The sequence below is a fragment of the Arvicola amphibius genome, chromosome 1 (assembly GCF_903992535.2).
Source record: "Arvicola amphibius chromosome 1, mArvAmp1.2, whole genome shotgun sequence".
NCBI classification, from domain to species: Eukaryota; Metazoa; Chordata; class Mammalia; order Rodentia; family Cricetidae; genus Arvicola; species Arvicola amphibius.
Window position 1 is genome coordinate 175489889 of NC_052047.1, and position 24167 is coordinate 175514055.

At 40.9% G+C, this 24167-nt stretch overlaps 1 protein-coding gene across 2 annotated transcripts; it reads left to right on the forward strand.

Annotated features, from left to right (window-relative positions):
• The first annotated feature begins 486 nt into the window (after positions 1 to 486).
• LOC119806508 (ribosomal biogenesis factor-like) lies at positions 487 to 780 on the forward strand. 2 transcript variants are annotated; one of them, XM_038318286.1, is made up of 2 exons: positions 487 to 607; positions 716 to 780. In XM_038318286.1, exons 1-2 carry the CDS (start codon positions 487 to 489, stop codon positions 778 to 780), a joined length of 186 nt encoding a protein of 61 aa, XP_038174214.1. The 2 variants fall into 2 exon arrangements, with proteins under 2 accessions (XP_038174214.1, XP_041911399.1); XM_042055465.1 differs by having other exon boundaries at positions 487 to 780.
• The last annotated feature ends 23387 nt before the right edge of the window (positions 781 to 24167 follow it).

Below are 24167 nucleotides of genomic sequence, written 5' to 3' on the forward strand. Positions count from 1 at the left end.
GTGGTCACCCCTTGGCAGGTTGCCTGTGTTTTGAGTGTGTCTTCACCACAGTCTTCATTAAACCGTCAGCTTTCCCAATTCCTGGCTTCAGCTAGGTTGTCAGTGTGCTCGAACTGTTCTAGTTCTAGCTTAGGAAACGTCTTTCGTCATTCGGGTACGTTACGCCTTTACACCTGTGCATGCTTTATGTTGACTTCTTTGTGTATATAAAATATCTAATTATGGATTATTACTTCAGACTTACTACTGATTAGTTAATCAGTTTAGTTTTTTGTCTACTGTTTACTCCTGTAATCATATATTTTCTACTGTCTAGTGTGTGAGTGTGTGTGTGTGTGTGTGTGTGTGTGTGTGTGTTTGCAAACCAAACGCTTAAACCTTGGCAAACTCTTTGCATCATTCTTTTAAAATCTGTAAAATGGGAATAACAGTATTTACCAAAAGGGTTGTGGTGAAGAATAACTGAGTTAAATCGCATAAAACACAATGGCCAAGAACATATTAGAAGGGCAGAAGTCCAGGAATGTATTTCATATAACCAGCCAAAAAACCTTCAAGGCTAAAAACAAGGCAAAATCAGTTACTACTAATCTTAAGAAGATAAACATTAGGAACGATGAAAAAATCAACAGAATGAACAGAGCTTTTGTAGACATACAGAAAGAACTTGCAAGCTTTTCAAACAGCCTTTCTCTTAAATCTGTGCAGAAAGAGCTGAAGCAGCGTGAAAATGAACCAGCTAACGTTGCTGAAGCAACAAGACTAACGGCTCCATTGTAACACAGTGACAGTATAGCACACTCCCCCAAAGATCAATAAATTGAACGTTTTATAGAAAAAAAACAAAAAACCCCAAAAAACAAAATAAAACAAAAGAAAAAACCAAATACATTGAGCCTGATAGAAGGAAGGTAGGAACAACCTTGAACTCATTGGCACTGGAGAATACTGTCTGGACAGAAGGCTATTAATGAGGACACTAAGATCAGCAAAGGCTTCCACATGGTAAAGCACACTGTCATTCAGACAAAGCAGCAGCCTCCAGTATAGGAAAGGAAGCTTACCAACGGTATTCAATAGATGTGCTGTAGACCAGGCTGACCTCAAACTCAAGAGATCTGCTTGCCTCTGTTTCCTAAGTGCTGGGATTAAAGACCATGTGCCACCACCAACTTTTATTTTATTATTATTCCTAAGATGCCTGTTGGTTTTCTAATGAGAGAGAGAGAAAGGGAGTGGATCTCGATGGCAAGGGAGGTTGGGAGGAACTGGAAGGAGTAGATGGAAAGGAAACTATAATCAGGATGTGTTATGTGAGAATAAAAGCTATTTTCAATAAAAGAAAAATTATATTAAAACATATTGTGAAGCTGGGCCAGTTGGCCAAAGCTCATTGATCTCCAGCTGCATGCCCTTGAAGGAACACTCAGTGTACTTGGCCTGACCTGTATGATTACTCCATATCTGCCAGGGCTGCTGGATGCCTTTCAAGCTGTCATCTCCTTGGCACAAGCAACACATGGTGAAGTTGTCACTGGATATAAGAAAATTCAGGAAAAAGTCCTTATCTTGTAATGTGTCTTTAAACTTTTGTTTTGTGGGTGTTTACCTTGAGCCAACGTTAAAGGGAAGGAGGGAAGAGGAGGTTAATATATGCATGCCACAAGGAAGGAATATGTGCGGGATGGGTAGAGATTATAGAAACAGCATTTATTTCAAATCCTTGTCTTGCCCTTCACTGACTAGCTGTGAGGTGATTTGAGGCAAGTTGCCTAACTGCTTTCTGTTTCAGTTTTCTCAACTTTAAAATGGTGGTAACATCTATCTTGCAGAATTGTTCAAAGGTTGAGATGATATGTGAAAAGCAATCCGAACAGTGGCTGGAAAATAATGCTAAATTGGCAGTAGTTATAATTATTGATTTGAAGAAAAGTGTTTATTGGAACCTACTGGTGACAGATGTTAGACTGCTAGAAATAATAAGTCGAAGAGAATATGATTCCTATTGTGCTAAGAATGATAGGCATGGATTGTATGTGGGAAGTAGAAGAATGGGGAGAAATTCACATTCATCTAGGAGTACAGAACGTGGAGCATTTCCTTTCTTATGGGGAGGTACGAGATACTCCCTACAGGAGGTGATCTTTAATACCAAGTGTTAAAAGAGTGAGTAGATATTTGCCACGTATGTGGGGGGAAAAAGGACACATACACACAATTACTCTCTGCTTTTCAGGGAACATAGAAGGTATATAGTGAGGTAGGGTTGGTGAAGATGTTGATGTACCTGAGTGTAATGCACAGTATGTTTGTGTTATGATAAGTATAAATTCCAAACAAACACTGCAAGATATTAGTGAGTCAAGTTTGTTTCTGCAGCAGATGGTGATGGGAGTTATTTCCTAAGCAGAGTATGAGAGTTGTTTCTAAAGCAATGGCCCCTTGCAGCAAAAGAGGCATGGGTATTTTATTCAGGAGCCTACACATATAGAAGAATGCAATCAGCTTATAATATCAAGAAGAAAATGGGCCCATTTTTGGACATGCATAGTTCAAGCTATGGAGCATATTTAGAAGGTTAATAGGTAGGAACACCTATGGGCAACTTTGCTTGTATCACAGTTTTAGCAGAATGTATGTGGTAGTCTGAATGTGATTTTCCCCCATAAGCTCATAAGGAGTGGCGCTACTAGGAGGTGTGGCTTTGTTGGAGTAGGTATGGCTCTGTTGGAGAAGTGTGTCATTGTGGAGGTGGGCTTTAATTCTCATATATATGCTCAAGCCATACACAGTGTTTCAGACCACTTCCTGCTGCCTGCAGAATCAAGATGTAGCCCCTTCTCCACTCTCAGTTCCTTTTCCAGCACCATGTCTTCCTGCTTGCCACCATGTCCCAAAATGGCAATAATGACCTAAACCTCTGAAACTGTAAACCAGCCCCAATTAAATGTTTTCCTTTATAAGAGTTGCCATGGTGATGGTGTCTCTTCACAGCAATAGAAACCCCAAAATAATGTAAAAGAATGGATACTTTAAAAAATGTTTTTAAGATTTATTTTATTTTAAATGTATGAGTATTTTTCCTGTATATGTGTATGTATATCATGCATATACCTAGTGTCCACAGAGGCCATAAAAGGGCATCAGATCCACAGATGGTTATGATCCACCATGTGGGTGCTGAGAAACAAACTTGGGTCCTCTGGAGAGCAGCCAGTATTCTTAACTGCTGAGTCAACTGTCTAGCCCTAGAGCATTGCTTTTTTCAGATAATGTCTCAATATTTGTAGCTGAGGCTCACCCTGAGGGTCTCCTGCCTCAGCCTCTAAATGCCAGGATTATAAGCATGAGCCATGCACAATGCATCCTGACACTTTGTGTACTTGCATGTATGTGCAGATATATACATATATATATATGTATACATACATATATACATATATACATGCATTAGGGGCTGGATGTCAAACTCTGGTGTCTTTTCTCAAGCTGTCCACTTTGTTGGAGAGATAGGGTCTCTCACTGGGACCCAGGACTAGCCTATTAGACTAGGTTGGCTGGCCAGCAAACCCCAGGAATCTACACTGGGATTATTTGTATACCACCACGTCCATCTTATTATGTGGATGTTGGAGTTTGAACTCCAATCCTCAAGCGTGTCTGGCAAGCACTTAATTAGCTGTACTGTCACTCTAGCTCCTGCTTTGTTTTGCTTTTGAGGCAGAGTCTCACATAGTCTAGGCTGGCCTTGAACTCCTGGTTTTCCTGGTTACATTTTGAAAAGATTGCTGGAATTACGGGTATGGTTCACATCTAATTTTATTAGGTACTGGGGATCAAATCCAGGGTTTTGGAAAGCTAGGCAGCACTCTACCAACTGAGCTACTTCGCCAGCCCCATAGTAACATTTTTGAAGGTGTATTAATATAGATCTTTTCCTTAAAGTGCCTGTCTTTGGAGTTAATAATGAGGCTGCCAACCTCTGAAGGTCTATGTGGGTAATTTAGCTGTAGTTTGATCTCTAAAGGAGAGCTGGTTGCAAGTCCTTGAAGAAGTGTGTTTGACGTCTGGCTCCTATGTGTTGCATGGCAGATTGATAGATGACTATCATTAACCAGGGTATCACTTAAGGAATATTTGCAGCCATCTAGGCAAGAGAGCAGTAGAAGAAGAAGTCTAGGTGTAGCCTAGGCTTTTGGCTTAGCAGGCCTGAGCAGATGAAGGAATATGATCAGTTAGAGAGAATGCCATATGGTCTCTAGTGTAATCATTAAAAATTCTGTATGGCACCATAGGAGAAACACCCATGATCTTATAATAACTGACAAAAGCAACCAAATCGTGTCTGCACTGTGTATGACCAGATACCCACCCATGTTGTATATAGTAAGTAGATGAGGTTCTAGGTTGCTGTGTAATTGGTACAATCCATCAGCATGTGCACAGCTGAGCTGTTCTGTATGTGTGTCTGTACATTGGTGTGCATCTGCCCTTTCTTAATTCCCTCACAGCCCCAGTTAGGTTTTTAGGATCATACCATGTTGGGCAAGACAGGACAGTCTATGGTGTTTAGAGAGACCATATCTCAAACCAGAATTAAAATCCCCCAAACCCAAAGAACATACTAGCTTCTTTTATTACATTTATTTATTTATTTAGTGTGTGTGTGTGTGTGTGTGTGTGTGTGTGTGTGTGTGTGTATGCATGTATGTGAATGTGTCAGAGCACAAGTATGGAAGTCAGTGGACACCTGTGGAAGTTGGCTCTCTCCTTTTACCATGTGGGTTCAGGTGACTCATCTTGTCAGCCCTTGCTTCTTTTAATAATTCCAGACTCTCAGGGGCTTTATTCAAGAAGAGTTTTTTGTTGTTCAGTGTGGTCAAGTGGGATCTTTGTTAACTGAATAGTTTTAGAACGCTTGGGCATTTCACCCAAGGGGTAGATGATAGGTGGAAGAGCATCGAGGATGGTGTGGAATGTTTTCAGGATTACACCTGTCTTAGTTAGTGTTCTATTGCTATGAAGAGACACCATGGCCGGTTGTGGTGGCGCACGCCGGTAGGATTTGCTGAAGGAGGCAGAGGCAGGAGGATCACGAGTTCGAGGCCAGCCTGGGCTACACATTTTTGGGCTGGAGAGATGGCTCAGCGGTTAAGAGCATTGCCTGCTCTTCCAAAGGTCCTGAGTTCAATCTCTGGCAACTACATCGTGGCTCACAACCATCTATAATGAGATCTGGTGCCCTCTTCTGGCCTGCAGGCATACATGCAGACAGAATATTGTATACATAATAAATAAATATTTAAAAAAAAAAACAGAGAGACGCCATGACCAAGGCAACGTAAAGAAGAGAGCATTTAACTGGTAACTTGTTTACTCTATCAGAGGGTGAGCTCATGGCTATTACGGCGGAAAGCATGGCGGCAGGCAGGCAAGCATAGTGTGTGAGCAGCTGAGAGCTTAAATCTGATCCACAAGCAGGAGAGAGAGAGAGAGAGAGAGAGAGAGAGAGAGAGAGAGAGAGAGAGAGAGAGAGAGAGAGAGACAGAGAAACATGGCAGGACAGAAATTGCCTTTACAGAGATAGAGAAACACAGCTAGGGACTCTGCTTGGTGTGGGCTTTTGAAGTCCCACAGTGCATCCCCAGTGACACATTCCCTCAAACAAGGCCATAGTTACTCCATCAAGGCCACACCTCCTAATCCTTCCCAAACAGTTCCACTAACTGGGTTATCAAACATTCAAACATATGGGCCTATGGGGCCATTAGCATATAAACCATCAGAATATTTGAACTACCATATAACAACTTTGCCCAGGCTTAATTGGCCAGAACTAAATTACCCAGCCCTTTACATTTAGCTAATTGTAGCACAGGTGAGAAATGTTTAAGTCAGTGCCAATGTGGAAAAAGAAATGAATTTGGAAAACATATGGCCATTCTCTGCCATTTTTTCTTTTAATCAATAATTTCCCATTTTTTTCTTCTTTCCATATGCAGAATGTCTTTTCCCACCATGACTCTCAATAAATTACACATCAACCAAAATCCCTGGGTGATGTGTCTAACCCTAACCTGTTCATCTAACACAGATATGATTTTTCCTTTGAGTAATTTAAAACCAGGATCTCTACTTCCTTTGCTGTCCACATCTCCAAATACACAGTATGGAAAGACAACTTAAGTGGCTAACTTGGAACACATAGACTGTCACTTGTAGTCGGAGGCTTTTCGTTTGTTCCTAGCCGCTTTGACTGGAAATAAGCACACAGAAATTATATTATTTGCAATACCGTTTGGCCAATAACTTAAGCATATTTCTGGCTAACTATTATATCTTAAATTAACCCATTTCTATTACTCTGTGTATCAACACGTGGAGGTGGCTTACCAGCAAGGTTCAGCTGTCTGTCTCTGGATGCAGATACACGTCTTTTCCCTGACTCTGCCTACTCTCTCTATAGATCTCTTTCAGCCTGGCTTTACTTTGTTAAGCCATTGGCTGAAAGCAGTTTCTTTATTAACCAATGGCAATAAAACGTATTTGCAGCATTCATCATCTCCCACATCATCCACTCACCTAAAGAAGGTAAAAGATTGATTCCTAGGTCAGAAAACATACGGAGAGTTATTATTTTAAAAAATTGGCAGTGGGGAGGAGCTGGTGAGATGGCTCAATTGTTAAAAACTTGTTACCAAGTCGGACAACATAACTTTGATCTCTGGGATTCACAAGTTATGATGGGAGAACTGACTTCTGCAACTTCTGACCTTCATACACACATCATAGCATGAGCCCTCCCACACCGAAATAAATAAATGTAAAAAAAAAAAAATTACTAGTACATATTCATTATACAAAGTAGTAAGTTTCAAGGCAATATTTTTGTTCATCTATATGTACTTTGAGCACATTGTCTGTAGTTAACCTTTCTTTTCCCTTTCTCTCTCCCCATATTCTTCCCTCCTCTTTCAAAATCACTTCACTTTCTATTAATTTTTGAGTGTGTGTATTCGTGTGTGTTCTATAGATGAGAGAAAACACATGATAGCCAGAAGGAGGGTTCTGGCTTATTTCACGTCATATGCTGATCTCCAGTTATTTCCATTTTTCCTGCCAATGTCACAATTTCATCTTTATGGTGGCATAAACTCACTGAATGTTCACAGCACCTGAGATAATTGTTTCAGTCATCTGTCCTTACGAAAATTTGGTTTTATTTCTTGAGAATTCCCTTTGTTGTGTTTTACCTTACATGGTGATTTTAAGGTTGGTGAATGGGAGTAGGCTTTCTTCAAGGTTTACAGTCAATTTTGGAGTCCATTTTGAAGTCTATTCTCTTCATTCATGGATCTGAAAGCTGTTTTATTCCTTTACTAGTCTTTATCACAGAGTTTTGTTTTGTTTTATGGCAACAACTTTCTTCAGAAATGTAAGACTTTAGATTACTTTTATATACAGTTTCTAAGGCCTTATATACTTTCTTGATATATTCTCAGTTTTCTCTTAAATTTTTCTTTTGGTTTTTTGAGACAGGGTTTCTCTGTAACTTTGGAGCCTTTCCTGGAACTAGCTCTTGTAGACCAGGTTGGCCTAGAACTCACAGAGATCTGCCTCTGCTTTCCAAGTGCTGGGATTAAAGGCATACACTATAACCACTCAGCTCAGTTTTTTATTTTGTTTGATTCATCCCCTCTTTGATGATTCATCTTAGTGGTAGACTCTGTGGTGCAGTCTGGACTGATGGGAAGACCACATGTCTGATGTGCTCTTTGCCATAAAATAGTAAATTAACAGGCTTTTGTTGTTACCAGTTTTCTAAATATAATTCCCTACAATTTGAGATCAACAAGTAGTTTAGTTTAAGATCCCTTTCATATTTTCCAATTTTTCTTTTGCAAATTGCCAGTACTTGCTAGCCAACAGTAGCCAATATACATGAACAGTTTGGTTCCCTGTAGCTGCTTCTCTTGGACCAGACAGATCAGTGAGCATATAGCTTGCCTTCTAAGTTATTATTATAAGGATTTTTGCCAAGTGCTTTGCTATTTCAGATCATAGATTGCCAACTTTTCTGCCTCTAGCATTAATTTTCTTTCTTCTCATAACTGGTAGTCAGTCTCCCCTATTTTACATTTACTTCAAGGTTTCATTATGGTTTTATTTGATATAAGTGTTGCTTGCATGAAAATGACTTTCAGATCCCAGCAGCTTAAGACAGAAAGCACACTACACCAACACTCGTTCTGCAGTCCATTAGTAGCTTGAACTGGTCTTCCAAATCTCTCTATGGCACGTCCTAGCAAACAGCAAAAAGCTGTGTTAAACTTTCTCTCTCCTTTATTTAAAGCCCTCTCAGGTTTTTAAGTGGATTTAGTCACCACGTTGGAGCGCCAATCTGTAGATGGAGCAGCGCTGTGTCCCGCACCCGGCCAGCTTTATCCAAAATAATTACACGGAAACTGTATTTATTTAAATACTGCCTGGCCCCTGGCCCGTTATCTGTAGCTTTTTATTGGTTGATTTTTATATCTTGTTTTAACCCATATTTAGTAATTTATATAGCACCACGAGGGGTAGCTTACCAGGAGAGATCTTAACCTGTGTCCATCTCAGAGAGGAGAAGCATGGCGACTGCCTGAAGTGTCTCCCCTCTCTTTCCCACAATTCTGTTCTGTCTACTCCGCCTACCTAATTTTCTGTCTTTTAAAGGGCCAAGACAGTTTTTTTATTAATAAATAAAAGTAACACATAGACACTCCTCCATCAATTAAACATGAGAAATGTCACATAAATATTGTCTGACTCTGACTATAAGGCAGATAGGTAACTATGACAAAGAGGACATTTGGACATCCACTTACATATGTGTGTGCAGGAATGAAAAAACAAGTAGGCCAAAATGCTCACAGTGAGAATCTGGAAGTCTTTGGGTGATGGATCTTCAGGATAATTTTTCTTCATGTTAAATATGTCTAAAGTATTTACTAATAGAAAATTAAACTGAATAAACAAAATACTGTTGATCCCAAAGTCTTCACTTATGAAAACTTGAATTTTATACTTCTTTATTTTGCCTAGTTAGAGGACTTACTCCATCTATGCTAGCTCAGCTTTTTTTTAAAAGTTTCAATGTATTTTTAACAATTGAGATCAATATAAAAATATTACTGTAGCTCTTCCTGCAGGGGTTATTCTCCCCGGATACTGCCTCTCTCTTCCTGTCCCTTCCCAGCTTGCACCCAGAATCCTCCCCCCCCTCCCCCTGCCTCATCCTCCCGTCTTTGGGGCCACAAAATCCCACAGCTCAGCCTGTTTGGGCTCTGGGGACCTGGAATTGAGTGCACCCAGGCCGGTGGGAGGTCCCCTCCTTCATTTGACTGCCCGGAGCAAGGTAGGCCTTTGTCTGAGAGCTGCTTGGCCTGCAAGGGGACCTGAAAATCTGCAGGAGGATCCATCGTTCTTTGGGGTGAGTGAGGAGTGAGTGCCCGAACCGCGGCAGCTGCCCGGAGAGGGACCACCGACTCTCCACAACCCCCCCTGCCACCAGCACACTTCCTGCTCTTCCTGCAGGGGTTATTCTCCCCGGATACCGCCTCTCTCTCCCTGTCCCTTCCCAGCTTGCACCCAGAATCCTCCCCCCCTCCCCCTTCCTCATCCTCCCGTCTTTGGGGCCACAAAATCCCACAGCTCAGCCTGTTTGGGCTCTGGGGACCTGGAATTGAGTGCACCCAGGCCGGTGGGAGGTCCCCTCCTTCATTTGACTGCCCGGAGCAAGGTAGGCCTTTGTCCGAGAGCTGCTTGGCCTGCAAGGGGACCTGAAAATCTGCAGGAGGATCCATCGTTCTTTGGGGTGAGTGAGGAGTGAGTGCCCGAACCGCGGCAGCTGCCCGGAGAGGGACCACCGACTCTCCACAACCCCCCCTGCCACCAGCACACTTCCTGCTCTTCCTGCAGGGGTTATTCTCCCCGGATACCGCCTCTCTCTCCCTGTCCCTTCCCAGCTTGCACCCAGAATCCTCCCCCCCTCCCCCTTCCTCATCCTCCCGTCTTTGGGGCCACAAAATCCCACAGCTCAGCCTGTTTGGGCTCTGGGGACCTGGAATTGAGTGCACCCAGGCCGGTGGGAGGTCCCCTCCTTCATTTGACTGCCCGGAGCAAGGTAGGCCTTTGTCCGAGAGCTGCTTGGCCTGCAAGGGGACCTGAAAGTCTGCAGGAGGATCCATCGTTCTTTGGGGTGAGTGAGGAGTGAGTGCCCGAACCTCGGCAGCTGCCCGGTGAGGGACCACCGACTCTCCACAACTCCCCCTGCCACCAGCACACTTCCTGCTCTTCCTGCAGGGGTTATTCTCCCCGGATACCGCCTCTCTCTCCCTGTCCCTTCCCAGCTTGCACCCAGAATCCTCCCCCCCTCCCCCTTCCTCATCCTCCCGTCTTTGGGGCCACAAAATCCCACAGCTCAGCCTGTTTGGGCTCTGGGGACCTGGAATTGAGTGCTCCCAGGCCGGTGGGAGGTCCCCTCCTTCATTTGACTACCCGGAGCAAGGTAGGCCTTTGTCTGAGAGCTGCTTGGCCTGCAAGGGGACCTCACAGTCTGCAGAAGGATCCATCATTCTTTGGGGAAGAGATGGGCAGGCGCCAATGCAGGAGCTCCTCCAACAACATGAAAGGCAACATGACATCACCACAAGCCAGACATCCCGAAACAACAAGAATTGAACACCCTACCCCAGAAGATATAGAAGAAACCGACATTAAACAGTACTTTATAAAAATAATAGAGGACCTTAAACAGGAGGTAAAAAACTGCCATAAAGAAATGGAGATGACAAACAAAAAGGTAGACGAAATAAATAAATCTCTCAAAGATACCCAAGAAAAACAAGAAAAACAAGAAAAAAGCAATCAAACAGGTAAGGGAAACAGTACAAGACCTGATAAATGAAATGGAGGTATTGAAGAAAACACAATCTGAGGGACGACTGGAAATGGAAACTCTGAGTAAACGAACAGAAACTTCAGAGACAAGTATTTCCAACCGAATACAAGAGATGGAAGAAAGAATCTCGGACTCTGAAGATACTATAGAAGAAATAAACTCACAGATTAAAGAACTAAACAAATCTAACAAATTCTTAACACAAAACATTCAGGAAATCTGGGACACCATGAAAAGACCAAACCTAAGAATAATTGGGGTAGAAGAAGGAGAAGAATTACAACTCAAAGGCCCAGAAAACATATTCAACAAAATTATAGAAGAAAACTTCCCCAACCTAAAGAAGGATGTTCCTATGAAGGTACAAGAAGCCTACAGAACACCAAATAGACTGGATCAAAAGAAAGCATCCCCACGCCATATAATAATCAAAACACAAAACATACAGAATAAAGAACAGATATTAAGAGCTGCAAAGGAAAAAGGTCAAGTAACATATAAAGGGAAACCTATCAGAATTACACCTGATTTCTCAATGGAAACCATGAAAGCCAGAAGAGCTTGGATAGATGTGCTACAGACACTTAGGGAACATGGATGCAAGCCTAGACTATTATACCCAGCAAAGCTTGCATTCACCATTGATGGAGAAAACAAGATATTCCAGGACAAAAACAGATTTAAACAATACGCAGCCACAAATCCAGCCTTGCAGAAAGTAATAGAAGGAAAATCACAAACCAAGGAGTCCAACAACGCCGACAATAACTCAGGCATCTAGCGACCCTTCACCAGCACAACTAGAAGAAGGGAAACACACAAACTCTACTACTAAAAATGACTGAAGTTAACAACCACTGGTCATTAATATCACTTAATATCAATGGACTCAATTCACCTATAAAAAGGCACAGGCTAAGAGACTGGATACGAAAACAGAATCCAACATTTTGCTGTTTACAAGAAACACACCTCAACCACAAAGACAGGCACCTACTCAGAGTAAAGGGTTGGGAAAAGGTTTATCAAGCAAATGGCCCTAAGAAACAAGCGGGTGTGGCCATACTAATTTCCAACAAAGTTGACTTCAAACTAAAATCAATCAGAAGAGATGGAAAGGGACACTTTATACTCATAACAGGAAAAATCCTTCAGAATGAAGTCTCAATCCTGAATATCTATGCCCCTAATATAAAAGCTCCCACTTATGTAAAAGAAACACTTCTAGAACTCAAGGCAGCCATCAAACCACACACACTAATAGTTGGAGACTTCAACACTCCTCTCTCACCAATGGACAGGTCAATCAGACAGAAACCTAACAGAGAATTGAAAGACTTAATGGAGGTAATGAACCAAATGGACTTAACAGACATCTATAGAACATTCCACCCAAATAGGAAAGAATATACCTTCTTCTCTGCGGCTCATGGAACCTTTTCGAAAATTGACCATATACTTGGTAACAAAGCAAACTTCCACAGTTACAAAAAAATATTAGTAACCACCTGTGTCTTATCGGATCACCATGGATTAAAATTAGAATTCAACAACAATGCTACCCCAGAAGGCCCACAAACTCATGGAAACTGAACAGTCAACTACTGACCCACACCTGGGTCAAGGAAGAAATAAAGAAAGAAATTAAAGTCTTTCTTGAATTTAATGAAAACAAAGACACAACATACTCAAACCTATGGGACACAATGAAAGCAGTGCTAAGAGGAAAGTTCATAGCACTAAGTGCCCACTTAAAGAAAACGGAGAAAGCACTCATTGGTGACTTAACAGCACACCTGAAAGCTCTGGAAAAAAAAGAAGCAGACTCACCTAGGAGAAGTAGAAGACTGGAAATAATCAAACTGAGGGCAGAAATCAACAAAATAGAAACACAGAAAACAATCCAAAGAATCAATGAAACAAGAAGCTGGTTCTTGGAGAAAATCAACAAGATTGACAAACCCTTAGCCAATCTAATCAAACGGCAGAGGGAGAACACGCAAATTAACAAGATCAGAAATGAAAAGGGGGACATAACCACAGACACAGAGGAAATTCAGAAAATCATTAGATCTTACTACAAAAGCCTGTATGCCACAAAATTGGAAAATGTAAAAGAAATGGACAGTTTTTTAGATAAATACCATATACCAAAGTTAAACCAGGACCAGGTAAATGCTCTAAATCGTCCTGTTAGTCGCGAAGAATTAGAAACTGTTATCAGAAACCTCCCTACCAAAAAGAGCCCAGGACCAGATGGTTTCAATGCGGAATTCTACCAGAACTTCCAAGAAGACCTAATACCTATACTCCTTAAGGTATTTCATAATATAGAAACACAAGAGTCACTGCCAAATTCCTTCTATGAAGCTACAGTTACCCTGATACCTAAACCACACAAAGACTCAACCAAGAAAGAGAATTACAGGCCAATCTCACTCATGAACATGGACGCAAAAATTCTCAATAAAATACTGGCAAACCGAATCCAAGAACACATTAGAAAAATTATCCATTACGATCAAGTAGGCTTCATCCCAGAGATGCAGGGCTGGTTCAACATACGAAAATCTATTAATGTAATCCATCATATAAACAAACTGAAGGAAAAAAACCATATGGTCATCTCATTAGATGCTGAAAAAGCATTTGACAAAATTCAGCACCCTTTTATGATAAAGGTCTTGGAGAGATTAGGGATACAAGGGTCATTCCTAAATATAATAAAAGCTATTTACAGCAAACCGACAGCTAACATCAAATTAAACGGAGAGAAACTCAAGGCTATCCCACTAAATTCAGGAACACGACAAGGCTGTCCACTCTCTCCTTATCTCTTCAATATAGTGCTTGAAGTTCTAGCAATAGCAATAAGACAACATAAGGGAATCAAGGGGATCCAATTTGGAAAGGAAGAAGTTAAACTTTCATTATTTGCAGATGATATGATAGTATACATAAGCGACCCCAAAAACTCCACCAAAGAACTCCTACAGCTGATAAACTCCTTCAGTAACGTGGCAGGATACAAGATCAACTCCAAAAAATCAGTCGCCCTCCTATACACAAAGGATAAGGAAGCAGAGAGGGAAATCAGAGAAGTATCGCCTTTCACAATAGCCACAAATAGCATAAGATATCTGGGAGTATCGCTAACCAAGGAAGTGAAGGATTTATATGACAAGAACTTTAAGTCTTTGAAGAAAGAAATTGAAGAGGATACCAGAAAATGGAAGGATCTCCCCTGCTCGTGGATTGGGAGGATCAACATAGTAAAAATGGCAATTCTACCAAAAGCAATCTATAGATTCAATGCAATCCCAATCAAGGTCCCATTAAAATTCTTCACAGAGATTGAGAAGACAATAATCAACTTTATATGGAAAAACAAGAAACCCAGGATAGCCAAAAAAATCTTATACAATAAAGGTACTTCTGGAGGCATTACCATCCCTGACTTCAAACTCTATTACAGAGCTACAGTATTGAAAACGGCTTGGTATTGGCATAAGAACAGAGAAGTTGACCAATGGAATCGTATAGAAGACCCGGATCTTAAACCACAAACCTATGAACACCTGATTTTTGATAAAGGAGCCAAAAGTACACAATGGAAAAAAGAGGGCATCTTCAACAAATGGTGCTGGCATAACTGGATGTCAACCTGTAGAAGAATGAAAGTAGATCCATATCTATCACCATGCACAAAACTCAAGTCCAAATGGATTAAAGACCTCAATATTAATTTGAACACATTGAGATTGATAGAGGAGAAAGTGGGAAGTACTCTACAACAAATGGGCACAGGGAACCGTTTCCTATGCATAACCCCAGCTGCACAGACTTTAAGGGCAACATTGAATAAATGGGACCTCCTGAAGTTGAGCAGCTTCTGTAAAGCAAAGGACATTGTCACTAAGACACAAAGGCAGCCTACTGACTGGGAAAAGATCTTCACCAACCCTGCAACTGACAAAGGTCTGATCTCTAAAATATATAAGGAACTCAAGAGACTAGACGGTAAAATGCCAATTAACCCAATTAAAAAATGGGGCGATGAACTGAACAGAGAATTCTCAACAGAAGAAGTTCGAATGGCCAAAAGACACTTAAGGTCATGCTCAACCTCCCTAGCTATCAGGGAAATGCAAATCAAAACAACTTTGAGATATCATCTCACACCTGTCAGATTGGCTAAAATCCAAAACACCAATAATAACCTTTGCTGGAGAGGTTGTGGGGTAAGGGGCACACTCATCCATTGCTGGTGGGAATGCAAACTTGTGCAACCACTTTGGAAAGCAGTGTGGCGGTTTCTCAGGAAATTCGGGATCAACCTACCCCAGGACCCAGCAATTCCACTATTGGGAATCTACCCAAGAGATGCCCAATCATACAACAAAAGCATATGCTCATCTATGTTCATAGCAGCATTATTTGTAATAGCCAGATCCTGGAGACAGCCTAGATGCCCTTCAGTGGAAGAATGGATGAAGAAACTGTGGAATATATACATGCTAGAATACTACTCAGCGGTAAAAAACAATGACATCTTGAATTTTGCAGGCAAATGGATGGAAATAGAAAACACTATTCTGAGTGAGGTAACCCAGACCCATAAAGATGAACATGGGATGTACTCACTCATATTCGGTTTCTAGCCATGATTATAGGACATCGAGCCTATAAGTTTGGGATCCTTGAGAAGATAATAAGAAGGTGAACTCCCAAAAAAGATATAGTAATCCTCCTGGATATTGGAAGTAGACACGATCGCCAGGCAAAATTGGGAACTTGAGGGTTGGGCAAGACTGGGCCAAGGGAAGATGGGGAGAGAAAAGTGTGAAGGGGAGAGCGGGGGGAGCTCGGAGGAATGGGGTGCTTGGGATATAGGAAGGGTGGATATGAGAGCAGGGAAGCATATATCTGAATTTAAGGAGCTACCTGAGGGTTGTCAAGAGACTTGACCCTAGAGGGGTTCCCAGGTTTCCAGGGAGACGCCCCCAGTTAGTTCCTTGGGCAGCTGAGGAGAGGGAGCCTGAAAAGGCCAGTTCCTATAGCCATACTGATGAATTTCTTGCATATCACCATAGAACCTCCACCTGACGATAGATGAAGAAAATGACAGAGCCCCACCTTGGAGCACCGGACTGAGCTCCCAAGGTCCTGATGAGGAGCAGAAGGAGAGAGAACATGAGAAAGAAAGTCAGGACCGTGAGGGAACCTCCAGCTGGCGACAGATGGGGAAGGTGACTGAGCCCCACACTGGAGCACTGGACTGAGCTCCCAAGGTCCCGATGAGGAGCAGAAGGAGCGAGAACATGAGGGAGAAAGTCAGGAACGAGAGGGGTGCGTTCACTCATGGAGACGGTGGGACAGAACTAATGGGAGATCACCAACTCCAGTTGGAATGGGACTGATGGATCATGCGACCAAACCCATCTCTCTGAGTGTGGCCAACAGCGGGGGCTGACTGAGAAGCAAAGGAAAATGGCTCTGGGCTCTGATTCTTCTTCATGGACGGGCTCTGTGGGAGCCTTCTCAGCTTGGTCGATCACCTTCCTGGACCTGGGGGGAGTTGGGAGGACCTTGGTCTTAGCATAGAGTGGGGAACCCTGATGGCTCCTTGGCCTTGAGAGGGAGGGAGGGGAGGTATGGGTGGAGGGGAGGGGAGGGAAGGGGGAGAAGGAGGGGAGAGAAAGGGGAGAAGGAGGGGAGGGAGGGGGGAGGAGGAGGGAAGGAGATGGAAATTTTTAAATATAAAAAAAAATAAACCATGAGAAAAAAAAAAAAAGAAAAAAAAAAATATTACTGTAAACATGAAGCTAAGTGGTTTTTTTTTTCCTGTGGCTTTAGTCCTTATTAAAGTAAGATTGCATTTTTTAAACAATCAAATTCATACTGGTGTTGTAAAAATAAAAATTAATCTAGAACAAAAGTGAAGCTTTTGTTTGATATAGGATTAAAGGGGGATGAAAGATCATTCAATGAGTAAGAGCCCTCACCTTCAACCCTGATGACCTAAGTTTGATCCTGGAAGCCACAGTGAATGGAGAGAATTGGCTCCTAACACACATACAACAAATAATATTCTTTTAAATTTTTTTTAAAGATGTATTTCATTTTATGTGCATGAGTGTTTTGCATGTATATACACCACATGCATGCCCAGTGCCTGCAGACATCAGAAGCAAGTGCCAGATCTCCTGGAATTGGAGTTACAGATGTCTGTGATCCACCATGTGGGTGCTGGGAACTGAACCCAGGTCCTCAGTAAGAGCAGGAGGCTTTCTTAACCACTGAGACATCACTCCAGTCCCTAATAAGTATTTTTTTAGAAATAGAACTGAAAATCTTCTATGCAGATATATGAAATTATTTCTTGAGTGGATATAATTGAAATTCACAAAAAATAAATCTACATGAAAGTCACTCCATTTTACATCTTTCTTATACAATACATTGATTTCAATATGAGAAGGAATCCGAATTTGTTGCAGTTAAGTGTTCCTTAATAAAGTTGTCAGTCTATTTCTGGCAAGCACAGCTTCCCACAAGCTTAAGTCATATGGACATTTCAAGATAAAAATAATTCAGATTCTGCTATTGGGATACATGGCACTTGCCTGGTGTATAATAATGGGATGTATTGTTGAAAGGGAGACTGTTTTGGCTTTGGGTTACAAACCCAGATCAGTCCTTGGGCTCACTGACTTGTAGTCTCAATCAGAGTGGCCACAGGGCAGCTAGTTAGAGTCTGCAGCTGCTGCTCTTCCCAGTCCAGGAGCACCTGTCCCGAGACAACTGGAGCTTGATCTTTATGTGAACTGCCAGCCCTATTCTGTAAGCTTGAAAAGGTTTTTTCTAATAGGAAATTGCCAAAAAATGGCAAGAGCTAGTCTTAGTACCTAGGCAAGCCTAAGGTTAAGAGACAATGTTTTCATTTTAATAATTGTTGTGTGAAGATTTTTTTCTTTTGATTCTTTAGTCTTTTAAATTTTGGCAGAGGGCACCACCCAGTTTCCAAATAAAGCATACACGAAGACTTATTCTTAGTTATGAAGGCCCAGTCTTAGCTTGGCTTGTTTCTTGCCAGCTTTTCTTAACTTAAATTACCCCATTTATCTTTGGCCTTGGGGCTTTTATATTTCTCTATTCCTGCATACCTTTTCTTTCCTTCTTACTCCCTGTCTGACTATGTGGCTGGTGCCTCAACCTTTCCTCCTTTCTTCCTCATTCCCTAGATGTCCCCTCATATTTATCCTCTGCCTACCAACCCCACTCATTCCTCTCCTCTGCCTCACTATTGGCCGTTCAACTCTTTATTAGACAATCAGATGTTTTAGACAGGCACAGGAACACAGCTTCTCAGTTAAATGCGACATAAACAAAAGTAGCACACCTTAAAATACATTACCCAACAAGTAGTAACGAAAATAATAATGCTAGTTCCTAATTATTTATTTATTATAAATTATAGCTGTCTTGTGTGGAAAAATGGCTAAGTGGCTAAGAGCACTCACTAATCTTACAGATGATCAGTGTTCAGTCCCAGCGTCCACATGTTGGCTCATTCCAGAAATTTCAGAACTCCACTTTTGGGAAATATGGCATGGTCTTTTGATCACTGTTTACCTGGTAGGTGCACATGTGTACACAGACATATATGAGACAAAACACTCATACATGTAAAAAAAAGAATGGATTCATTTTGGGGGATATAGCTCAATGGTTGTGTTTACCAGCATAGGCAAGATCCTGGGTTCAAACTACACACACACACACAGAGAGAGAGAGAGAGAGAGAGAGAGAGAGAGAGAGAGAGAGAGAGAGAGAGAGAGAGAGAGAGAGAGAGAGAGAGAGAGAGAGAGAGAGAGAGAAGAGTGAGGGAAGGGAAAGGAGGGACTAGTAGGACCAGATGTACCTGAACTATAAATAACTCCAGTGATTTCTAAGTCAATCTTCAGCGTTCTAAGATTCCATGAAGGGTTTCAGTAGCTATATTGGTAAACAAGGAAGACAAGGAGTAGTTCACAATTAAGGAAGGCTCTCTCTTTTGTTCTAGTCCAATCATATTGCTCTTATTTCTTTTCTGTAGTGACTTTCTCTATACACTTCATTTTAAGAGTAGTATTTGTACTAAAAGGTTTTGAAAACTTCTACAGAACCACAACACTCAGGAGGCAGAGGCAGGTGGATTGCTGCATGTTCAAGGCTAGCCTGGTCTACATAATAAATTACAAGACAGCTGAGCTACATAGTGAGAACATGTCTCAAACAAGAACCAAACAAAAATATAGCAATATAAACACAGATAATTCCTCTCATGATCCAAACCCTAACACTTACATGAAGGAAATGTCTTTGTGTGCCCACATGTTTGGGCACATGCGTGCACAGACACACACCCCATGCTGTAAGACAAATGGGATCAGAACAATAGAAAACAGAAAATGGATCTGGGATAACATTGAAAGAAGGAATCGCTGCTGTAAACTCATGAAAGTAGCAGCATCTGTAACTGTGAAAGGCTTCAGTCTTGCTCCAGGTTTAGGAAAAACGAATCTTGAGACTGTGAGGCATGCCTAGATCAAATGGTCAAGATGATCACCAGCAGCAGGGACAATCAAGCAGTTCTTTTTGTCCTTTCATTGCTCTGTGTCGCAAACAGGAAAAGCAATTCCAGGACAGTAACAGTTGGGCACCAGAAGCAGTGTAGTACACCCTAGGAGTGTTGTGTCTCTTAAAAAGCAAGAGAAGATATTCCATCCCCAAATGTGCCACTGTCTCCATACCCCTAGAAGGGGACCCATCTCTTCCCTGTGTCCATCAGAAGGATATAGAATGCGACAGACAGATGTGCACTCACACACAGGCAGGAAGCTTAGCGCTTAGGTGAAAGAGCAAACATCAGGACACAATCATTAACTCACCAAATACTTCACGAAAACTAGGAAAGAGTTCTGGAAGAAAAGTTTGGTGAAAATAATGAAGAATAAATTTCTGAAGAGATAACAGAACAGCATCTCTCACAGAAAATGAAAGATGGGAACATCAGTGGAAGGGCCTGTGACTGCTACTTAAAATGAGGAGGAAAATAAATAGAAAACTCCAGACTAAATCCTGGGCACTTACTGGCAAAATTTCAGAAAACGAAGGATAAAAGGAAAAAATATATTTATAGAACAAAAGAAAACAAAATCAAATAACTTAACGAAAGTATGAAGGCTTTGAAGACAGTGCAATATTTTCAAAATAAAACCATTAAATGAAGGCAATTTCAAATGAGCCCAAATTTGTTAATTCCCATGAATACCGTATTAATAAAGGGAAATGGGCTCATGGAATCTTCCCAGCTTTAGGACTGTAATAGAAAAATGTTGCATTAGTGAGATCTGTATCTAGGTAAAATGTAGTAGTGGTAGAATTCATAACAATAAGAAAACAATAATTTTTTCTAACTTTCTTGGGAATCTGAGAACTGATGGACTAACTTCTGCTTTGGCTGCTAAGGAGGGGCCTGGAATAGATCACCTCTTGTTTTAGCACATTGATGAGTTTTTTTTTTTTTTTTTGTTTCTGCCATTCACAACTGGATCTTGTGTAGTCCGGTCTGATGCTGAGGATGACTTAAACTCCTGATCTTTCTGCCTTCACGCCCAAATAAGTATAATACTGTAATGAAACATACTGACATTTTTGCATGGTGACACATACCCTTAGTACCAGCACTTACGAGGCAGGAGAAATTTTACATTAATAAATCTATCAATAAACGTAATTTGTTCATCAATTTATTGGTAAGTATAACAGGATAAATATATAATGTGCTCTTCAAGTTTTTTGAAAGACACAACTTTCAAGAAATTAAAAGGCATTTAAATTTATATATATCAATAGGTGAATATGTAACATAACATAGATAAATGGAATAAATGTCCTTTCTGGCTGCTTGAGAATCTTGGTGAAAAGGTTATTCTACCATTACCATTGTCTATGAGACTAGGTTGGACCTGAACATTCTGTGAGATAAAAACACATTGTCAAGTGTGAAGGAGACACTACCAGAGAGCCTTTAAAAACATTTTCTCCCATATCATGTTTTCTCAACATGGGTTTCTGTCTAAGGAGTTTCTCTCTAATTAAATACAGTACCATAAGCTCTTTCTCACTGATAAATGCTCATTATTAACTGGGCACATGTTTATGTCATTTGACCTGTAGATATTTTCCCCCTGTGCTCTCAGTATTACCAGTGCTGTTATTGTCTGCATCATGATCTGTATTTAATGCTATCTCAGTAATTTCTCCCTCATATAAAGGATGTACACCTGGTACATTATTGTCAATACTCAACATTTCTTCAGTGTCAGCTTCTTCCAATTTATTTGCACTTTCATCTGACAAACTTTCGGGATAAGTCATCAGCTTAATATCATGATCTTTTCATTAGAGCCTTTAAAACCTTCAAAATCTTCATTAGCAAGGTCATTTCCAAATGTCCTTGTAGCCCAAAAATCTGTGCCAAGCATTTGCTAATGTTGGTAAGTCAATTCTAAGCATTAGCAATGGCATAGATAGCATCCTTAAGACTAAACTCTTGCTGGAAGCCCTGGATTTTGAGACATCTGTTGAAGTAAACAAGCTGTGCAAAAAGAAGTGCTTGTATTTGTTCTCCATAGAGTGTAAGATTCCTAGATAACAAGGGCGTTGCACCAACCTTTTTTCTTTTGGGTCACCAACCAGCTCCCAAATCATAATACAGAAACTTATTATTAGTTTTGAATGGTTGGCCTAGCATAGGTTTATTTCTGGATAGTTCTTTTAACTTAAATAAACCTGTTTCTCTTTATCTAGTTTTTGCCTTGGGGATCTTTATCTTTCTTTCCTTCTGTATATCTTACTTTCTCTGCTTCTCATGTTTAACTGATTGGCAGTGGCTGCCCAGCTTCTTGTGCCGGGTGTCTCCCTCATTCTTTCCTCTTTCTTTCATTCCTCCTCCTCAAGACTAGATTTCTCCTCCTATTTATTCTCTCTTCCTGCTACTATCCCCACCTATCCTTTCTCTGCCTAGCTATTGCCCATTCAACTCTTCATTAGACCAGTTGGGTACCTTGGGCAGGCAAGGTAAAATGGTAATAGATCTTTACATAATTAAACACAAATCCTTACATCATTAAACAAATGCAGCATAAATGAATGTAACACACCTGTACACAGTTAAAGTAATAGTCCATAGCATAAACAAATGTAACACATGTTTAGATAGTGAAAATAATATTCCACAACAGGCTGTATTGTATTGCCATGTTAGGCAGAAGGTAAATGCCAAAAACATTACTTTTCATGAGAAGTTCTGGAGGAGGCTACTCAGAACAATTGTCTAGAAACAGTAGAATTTTGCAATTTCCTTCCAGTCCAGCCTGTGTATAGTACGTTTGTGCTGCTGGTACAAAATGCTTATTGAACCTGTCAGAAAAGACTTCTCTTGTTACTGATACTTTTTTATTTGCATAGTAATACACTTGTAAACTGTCCACCTTTTAAAAAATAATTTGGATATGGACTTCATCCAGTCACTGCTAGCTTTAGCTTGTGTGTGCCTTGCAGCATTAGCACACCTAAGAACAAGGATGTCAGCCTTTGCTTGGCATCCCTGAAATTTGTTGATGCCTTTTCGTTGGCCATGGTTAATGCTTTTCTAGTTCTTGGTCACTGTAAAAATGTAAAAACTTATCTTTTCTGTTTCTTTAAGTCATATATGGTAGTGGTTCCCACACCATAGTCTTCAGTAAGATGTCTCAGTTACACCAGCATCAAGCTTCTGCAATAATTCTACTTTCTGAGCTATTGATAAAGACAAACGCTTCCTCTTCTTCTTACCATTATCAAGAGGTACATCTTTAACACTTTTGGACATCTTCCACTGCAATTAATCTTCATGTTGCAAAATTTGAGCAAGTTAAGAGAAACATGTGATGGATGGATGGAGAGAAATCATCCAAAATGAGAATTCAGAGATTTCATGTTGGCTCACTGTGGGTTTTGTTGCCCAATAGTCCTGCTACCAAGTCTACTAAATACTTTTGGGTTTCAGAGTCTTTTCTGCTTTTCTCTTATTTTTCAGTTGCACAATAAAGATTTGACTTGTATTAAAGTTACCAGTTCAATGACGAAAAGACTGAAGCTCAGCTAGAAACTTGGTCAAGATTATGAAGCTCTTTTTCGTATCTGTCCTGCTTATTATATTATCTTAAAATTCGGTCATTTGACTGGATTTGTCTTTGTTTTTGTTTTTAGTTTTCTGAGACCCTGTTTCTCTGTACACAGCCTTGGCTGTCCTGGAACTCACTTTGGAGACCAGGCTGGCCTTGAACTCACAAAGATCCACCTGCCTCTGCCTCCCAAGTGCGGAGATTATAGGCGTTCATCACCACTGCCCCACTTTACATTTTCCTTGTTGTACTAATTAATCTGTTTGGTACTTATCTAGTGATTGCTTACTGTTTGCTGTGAAAAATCAGGCAAAATGGAAAAAAAGAGCTCATTTCAGACATAGCTCTAGCATCCTTGTTATTTTCACAAACTGGTTTGTCTGGGGAGACAAATGTTCATTGCTCTGAGACCACACCAATACAGTCCAACCTCGATTCAGAGAGTGGAGTCCACAGTCAGCTGGCTGGGGTGGACCATAGAGTTTCCTGGTGGACTCAGAGGGAGATCGAAGGACACACACACACGGAAGAGGAGGAGCCCAGTGGTTGCGTGGTCATTTTTGATCTAAGAAGTGTAGAGAGGCAAGATTGTGTCTCGGTAGCTCTTTGGATCTCCCGTTTTTGGTTTTTTTTTCTTTTTGCTTTGTTTTATAATAGAAAAGATCTCATTATGTAGTTCTTGATATTGACTTGATATTCACTCTATAGTCCAGACTCGCCTCAAACTCCTGGTGATCCTCCTGCCTCTACCTCCCGAATGTTGAGATTATAGGTGTGCACTATGATGGCTGTTCAACCAGCTTTTAACTGCTTCATTAATTGTCCACCCAAAATGTGACTCCAAGTTATTGTTTTCAGGCCTAAAATTGAAATCCACTAGAGACATTCAACAACTGGATGCTTCTAGAAATGACAGAGTTCATCTTCTGCAATCTGGTCCTTATTTCATGCACTACTTATGAATTTCTACTGAACAGTAACTTTCCTTCCTCATTCCCATCATCTTCATA

Coding starts and splice junctions, on each gene's coding strand:
- LOC119806508 (XM_042055465.1), top strand. CDS start 487: ATGGCCAAGAACATATTAGAAGGGCAGAAGTCCAGGAATGTATTTCAT.